The 7,173-nt window shown below is 40.7% G+C and overlaps 1 protein-coding gene across 2 annotated transcripts in view; it reads left to right on the top strand.

Moving 5' to 3' along the window:
• Nucleotides 1–7,173, top strand: part of CINP (cyclin dependent kinase 2 interacting protein) — a 14,967-nt gene extending 7,794 nt beyond the window's left edge. Inside the window, exons 3-5 of one of the 2 annotated variants that reach the window (XM_012811092.2) lie at nt 432–555; nt 5,743–5,872; nt 6,663–7,173. In XM_012811092.2, the coding sequence (XP_012666546.1) occupies nt 432–555; nt 5,743–5,872; nt 6,663–6,865 (457 nt within the window). In that variant the 3' untranslated portion in view covers nt 6,866–7,173. Of the gene's footprint in view, nt 1–428; nt 556–5,742; nt 5,873–6,662 lie in introns of both variants that reach the window. The other variant, XM_003799324.3, reaches the window with a different exon arrangement.

The raw sequence follows: 7,173 nt of genomic DNA, 5'->3' as shown, positions 1-7,173 counted from the left end.
CCCTGCGTTTGAACCTACCACCCTCAGTATATGGGCCAGCACCCTACCCACTGAGCCACAGGCACTGCCCCACTTGGCTAATTTTTCTAGAGACAAGGTCTTGCCATGTTGCCCAAACTGGTTCTCAAACTCCTGGCCTCAGGCAGACTTTGCCAAAGTTTGGGGATTACAGGTGTGAGCTACCACACCCGGCTTCATGTGGTTGAATTTAATTGACTTATTCTAGTGCAAAATTGAGTGACTAATGGACATACTCATTATATATAAAAATGATAATTAAGTTTATGTTATAATGACATGAAACAACATGCTTCTATAAAATATCTGACATAGTTATGTGGATAATCAATTTTCTAGAATTTACTATAATAAAATCAGGCAAGCTTAAAAGAGTATATTTAGTACCCATTATTTTCTATTTTGTCCAGAAGTAAAGACAAGGTACAATTAGAGAGCAGCAGCTCAGCTTCCAGTGAAAAAGAAGAGCCATATCCAGAATATAATGAAGAACTGGAGACACTGTGTGAAGAATTACAGGCCACCTTGAATGCTTTGGTGAGACCTAATGCTGACCTCCAAGGTCAATGTCTCTGACTTTGACAGATATATTTGGGGTTTGCTTGATGGTCAGCCCCATTTCACAATTCTTTCCTTCTCTTTAACCTCCTCCAGTGGTCTTGTCCTCTACCTTCCCTCCCCAGGATACAGTCCTAGATACTTTCTCTTCCTGCTCTATGCATTATCCAGGGCAATTCCACCCACTTCCAGGGCTCCATATAGTAAATATTGTAGGCCTCGTGGACCAGTCTCTGTCATGACTGCTCAACCCTGCCTTATAGGGCTGACACAGCCATAGATAATACAGAAGTGAATGCATGCACTATTACAGTAAAACCTTAGTTATGGACACTGAAACTTGAATTTTGTATAATTTTCATGTGTCACAAAACATTATTGTCCTTGTGATTTTTTTTCAACCATATAAAAATGTGAAAACCATTCTTTTTATTTTTTTTGTAGTTTGGCCATGGTTGGGTTTGAACCCGTCACCCTCAGTATATGGGGCTGGTGCCCTACTCACTGAGCCACAGGCGCCTCCCATGAAAACCATTCTTAGCTCAAAAGCCATAAAAATATAGACCATGGGCCAGATTTGGGCCATGGATTGTAGTTTGCCCACCCTTGATATAACAAATATGAGACTGGAGGCGATGCCTGTGGCTCAATGAGTAGGGGTGCCGGCCCCATATACAGAGGGTGACGGGTTCAAACCTGGCCCCAGCCAAACTGCAACAAAAAATAGCTGGGCATTATGGCAGGTGCCTGTAGTCCCAGCTACTCAGGAGGCTGAGGCAAGAGAATCACCTAAAGCCCAACAGCTGGAGGTTCCTGTGAGCTGTGATCCCACGGCACTCTACCTAGGGCTATAAAGTAAGACTCTTATCTCTGCAAGAGAAAAAAAGAAAAACAAATATGAGATTGAAATTTTTGTCGAGACAGGGTCTTGCACTGTCTGTCTCTTAGGCTAGAATGCAGTAGTGGTATCAGCATAGCTCACTGCAACCTCCAATTTTTTTTTTTGAGACAGAGTCTCAAGCTGTCACCCTGGGTAGAGTGCTGTGGTGTCACAGCTCACAGCAACCTCAAACTCTTGGGCTTAAGCAATTCTCTTACCTCAGCCTCCTGAGTAGCTGGGACTACAGGCGCTTGCCACAACACCCAGCTAATTTTTTTTTTATTGTAGTTGTCATTGTTATTTAGCAGACCTGAGCTGGTTTCAAACCTGCCAATCTGAGGGGTATGTGGCTGGCGCCATAACCTCTGTGCTATGAGTGCCGAGCCCTAATTTTTTTTTATTTTTTGTAAAGACAGGGTCTTGCCACTGTCCAAGCTGATCTTGAACTCCTGGCCTCTAGTGATCTTCTTGCCTCTGCTTCTCAAAATGTTAGGATTATAGGTGTGAGCTACCATGCTTTGCCTTGTATTTTAACCTTTTTTTGATGGAAATGTTTTTAATCCTTTACATGCTTTGTTGCCTTTTTAAAGCAGAATATGCTGAGCATAATTGTTTTTATTCACAATACCAGTATTCAAATTTAGGATTCTACCTATTCTAAGTCAGACTGTAGGTTTAAAAGAACTCTCAAGAAAAAAAAAAAAAAACTCCATTAAATAGTAATTGTGTGATATGTCAGTTTCAAATACACGAAAAAATGAGAAAAATGCATTGTGGACATTTTTATAATTTAGACTTTATGATTGAAATATAATATTCTCCTCAGGACTTTTGAGGTTTATGGGGCCACTCTTTTTTTTTTGTTTGTTTTCTTGTTTTTATGGGGCTACTCTTTTAGCTGATCATGTGCTCAGGCTGAGCCAAATCCCCAAGATCATCAGATAAAGTCTGTATGTTTTTTAATTTGTAAACTTTTTTTTTAAGGACAGTTCTATATTTACAGAAAAGTGGAACAGATAGCATAGATAGTTCCTATAAACTGTCTCTCCCTATACTCAGTTTCTTATGTTAGTATGTTTTATGTTTCATACATTTGTATTGAACATGTTACCATTGATGCATCAGTATTGATATATCCTCATTAATGAAAGACTGTAGTCTCCAATTCTCCTTAGATTCCTTTTGACGAGTTCAGGCATATTCAGGGTTGACCTTAGGCTCCTTTTGGCTGTGACAGTTCCTTTGACTTCCCTTGTTTTTGATGACTGACACTTTTGAGGACTATTGGTCAGGTATTTGTAGAATGTCCCTCAATTGGGATGTTTCTGATTATTTTTCTCATGATTAGACTGAGGTTGTGTTTTTTAAAGAGGAAGACTGCAAAAGTAAAGTGTCATTTCTGTTGCAAACTATCAACCTTGGCTGGTGGGGGTGTTTGCCCAGTTTCTTCACTGTAAAGTTTCTTTTCCCCTTCTATGCTGTCCTCTTTGAAAGGAAATCATGTTATCCTCCACCTCCTTGAGGATATAGTATCTATGTAAATTATTTGAAATTCTTCTGTATGGGAGCTTTGCCTCCTCTGTCCCAATCACTAATTATTTGATCATTCATTTATATCAATCTGAACCTTATTTGAGACAGTGTCTCACTGTCACCTGGGCAAGAATTCAGTGACATTATAGCTCAGTGCAACCTCAAATTCGTGGGTTCAAGTGATCTTCCTGCTTCAGCCTCCCCAGGGGCTAGAACTACAGGTGTGTTTCACTATGCCCAGCTAATTTTTCTATTTTTTTTTTTTTTTTAAGAGAAGGAGTCTCACTGTGTTGCTCAGGTTGGTCTCAAACTTCTGGCCTCAAGCAACCTTCCTGTCTCAGCCTCCCAAAGTGCTAGGATTACAGGCATGAGCTTTTGCATCTGGCCATGAATATTTATTTTACCACTGGGGTTGTAAATCGGTAATACTATTTTGTTGTTCAAATTGTTCCCACTTTGGCTGTTGATAGTTTGTTGCTCCTATGTCTCTTTGATGTAGTCTCTTTGTTGTGAGGTTTTGGGTTCTTTTTGAACACTTCCTTATTTTATGGCTTTAAAACATGCTTCATGTTTATCTTGTGGATTATTTGCCTCAGTCGTAGAATCAGCCATTTTCTCCAGGGAGCCCTGGTTCCTTTTATTGGAGAATCCTAATAGACACAAAGATTTGTGTGCTAGTTGTCACCTTAGAAGTTCTCTACTCCAGTGAATTTATTCTGTTTTAAAAGTAGTTTGGGGGCGGCGCCTGTGGCTCAGTGGGTAGGGCGCCCTGGCCAAACTGCAACAAAAAATAGCCAAGCATTGTGGCAGGCACCTGTGGTCCCAGCTACTCGGGAGGCTGAGGCAGGAGAATTGCTTAAGCCCAGGAGTTGGAGGTTGCTGTGAGCTGTGTGATGCCATGGCACTCTACCAAGGGCAATAAACTAAGACTCTATCTTAAAAAACAACAACAACAAATAAAAGTGGTTTGGAAATACATTCTCATTCTATGTTCAAAACTGAAAGGCTTTTTTGTTTGGTTTGGGTTTTTTAGACAGAGTCTCACTATGTTGCCCTTGGTAGGGTGCTGTGGTGTCACAGCTCACAGCAACCTCAATCTCAGGCTTAAGAGATCCTCTTGCCTCAGCCTCCCAAGTAGCTGGGACTACAGGTGCCCAGCATAATGCCTGGCTATTTTTTGGTTGCAGCCGTCGTTGTTTAGCAGGCCTGGGCTGGACTTGAACCTGGCCAGCCTCGGTATATATGGCCAGTGCCCTGCTCACTGAGCTATAGGTGCCAAGCCCCAAACCAAAAGTTTTAAGGACATTTTTTCTATTCTCCTTCAGCTGACAGAATGGTTTCCAGACTTGGCATTAATTATCTTTCATAAATCTGATCTTACTGGGGGGGGTTGATGCACCACTTTTCCTAAACTGGACTAACATTCATAGTGTAGGCTGTGTTAGCTGTGGGAGAAGACTACTGATACTGAAATGTCAGCGTGGGCTGCTGTTCACACGCTCACAGTTCAGGGCTGCACAACTGTTCATAACTCTTGGTCTCCTTACTGATGCCTAAACTATGGAATTGAGCATGGCACGTCCATCCTAGGGTCATGCCTTCAGAATTTTCCTGCTCTTCTGATCTGTATGAGCTTTTCTTAAAATTAAGTGTCAACAGGGAGCTGCTGCAGGATTCAGAGAGGAGAGCAGAAGGCAAGGTATCAAGTTCTGGCTTCATCCTTCCCTAGCTTAACCTTGAGCAGTTTTCCCAGCTATAAAACAAAAATGATGCGTCCTACCTTTAAAGGATGGGCCAAGTGAAATAACAAACCTAAAAAGATTCAGGAAAGGGGTAAAGTCCTTTAATGGGTCCTAAATTTAGTGCCACTCTAGCTATAATCAGAGGGTGGTCAGAAGGGCCCAGTAAGGAATTCAGAGCTCAACAATTTACATCTTTAATTGTCACCTCCCTTAAACATAAAATCAACTATACTTAGGAGTTAGAAATTTGGTCTTTAGAGACCTATGCTACTTAAATCTGAAATCCTAGTTACTTCATCCATTTCTTTAAACTCATCCTTATATAACTCCAAAGATGTACTTCATAAATACTAACTCACTGCATCACTCACCATCCTGTGAAGGCAAGCGTTTTATTCGAACTAGTCTGTGCTACCTAGTGTGTTTAGCAGGGCGAGTGTTACTGTCTCACACAAGTGATAGCTTTAGGGCTTAGGTCAGAGGCTGTGTGTGCTGAGTCACCACCAATGTCACTGTTCCCTTTCTGCATGGAGTATGTCAGGCTACTTTTCATTATTATCATTTATAAATAAGGGAACCAAGGCTCAAGGAGGTTTCAGTAAACTCAAAGATAGTTAATACAAGAGAGTCAGACATGAGCTCATTTAATGCCTTTTCACCTGTCTCGAAGTGAGAGCGTCAAGAGCTTGCCTTAGGGTTCCTCCAGGTATTTGGAGCTAAAACACGAGTACCATTAGGAAATCTTAGCGAAGGGAGACTCAGGAAGCTTTTTCTTCTAGGACTGGAAATTTGGCATTTATTATCGAAGTAATCCAAATTAATGAAATCTTAACAACTGCCTGCCTCTGTCTTCCTAGGAGTCTGGTATGTGTGGAGTTAACAGTGTTTATAGTTACTGGAATTTTAGTCTCAACAGACTTAGACTTCTTATCTCTGAAATCTTATAGATACTGAACTTAAGGCTGGAGATCTCAAATAATAGTCTCATATTCCAAATTAATATCTTTACAGACCAAAATACAGGTGAAAATGGAAAAGCTGTCTTCAACTACCAAGGGAATATGTGAATTAGAAAATTACCATTATGGGGAGGAGACTAAACGGCCCCTTCTGTTTCACACATGGCCTACGACCCATTTCTGTAAGTAGTTCTTTCTCAGGTAGAGGGTACAAGAATGTTTAGTATCATTTAGATCTGGTACTTTAAGCTGACAAGGCTTTAAAATTCAATGTAGAAGTATCATTGGGAGGAAGGGAGATTAAGGACATCTTAAAATAAGCATTTCTTCTTGGCTTTAATTACCTAATCAATCAGCAGAGAATATTAAACATAATTAGAGAACCATGAAGCAAGTTACCATTGGGTAGAATGAATTCCACTACCTCTTTGGAGGCAGAAATCTATAATTATTTTTTTTATTTTTTGGGAAGAAAGATTTTCTTTGTTGCTTTTTTATTTTTTCTTTGTTTTAATTAAAAAATAAATTAAGGTCATGAAAGCCAACCTCATGGAAGAATGCTCTTGGGGAAAAAGAAACCCATTACTTAAATAAACTCTATTAAGATATTTCTTGAAGGGTTACTTTTAGTTTTATTGGTTCAAAGAAGGGGAAAACTGATGTTGATTTGAGATTTTATCTAGAGGAATGTGTTCATAAAGTATTGTCAATGTGAGGTGAATCTCCTGTTTATAATCACTGCCAGTCACTTAAAGCTTAAGTATAAAAGGTACTTTTTAATTTCATCCTACTTAACAAGTTTATCTATTTGCACTCATCTGCACCAGTAAGAATAATCCCATCTCATCCTTCTTTATCTTGGTGCTATTGCTAATTCTTATTTTTAATAAGAAGCTTTAAAAAATGTGGTTCATCCTAAGTCAAGAGTACTTTCTTAAATTAGTATGAAGGGCAACTTAATGTCTGTTCCAGATGAGGTTTCCCAAAAGCTTTCTGACATGTACCGGAAGGAGCTGCTCCTGAAGCAAACTGTGGTTGAAGAGCTTGCCCATTCCTCGGACCATGACCTCATCCTGAGCTACTTGTCAATGTGGCTGTACCAGCCCTACCTGGAGAGTGACAGCAAGCTGCACCTGGAAAGCATGCTACTTGAAACAGGGCACCGAGCACTGTGACCTCCCTGCACAGCCTGGTGTGTGAGAGCAGCTTTTACCCTCAGGGCCTTGGTATCTTCCACGTCTCCCCTGGTGGACACTTTCCTGTGTAGGACCTAGTGCTATAAGTCAGGATCTGACAGCCACCGACTGTCTTAGGACCTTCCAGGCTTGAGCATATCTCCAGCCCCTCTGGCCTCTCCAGTCCTCCTCATAGTATCTTGGCCACTTCCAGCTGGTGCTCCTTGCCAGTCAGCCTCATCTGCATCTGTGATGACTCTGTCCCTCATGAGTGCTTCTGAGTAAAATAAATGAACTCCTGAACAGAA

The sequence above is a fragment of the Otolemur garnettii genome, unplaced genomic scaffold (assembly GCF_000181295.1).
Source record: "Otolemur garnettii isolate 467f Iridium unplaced genomic scaffold, OtoGar3 scaffold00149, whole genome shotgun sequence".
NCBI lineage: Eukaryota > Metazoa > Chordata > Mammalia > Primates > Galagidae > Otolemur > Otolemur garnettii.
The sequence above is the reverse complement of the archived record's forward strand: the minus strand, read 5'-3'. Positions and strand labels throughout refer to the sequence as shown.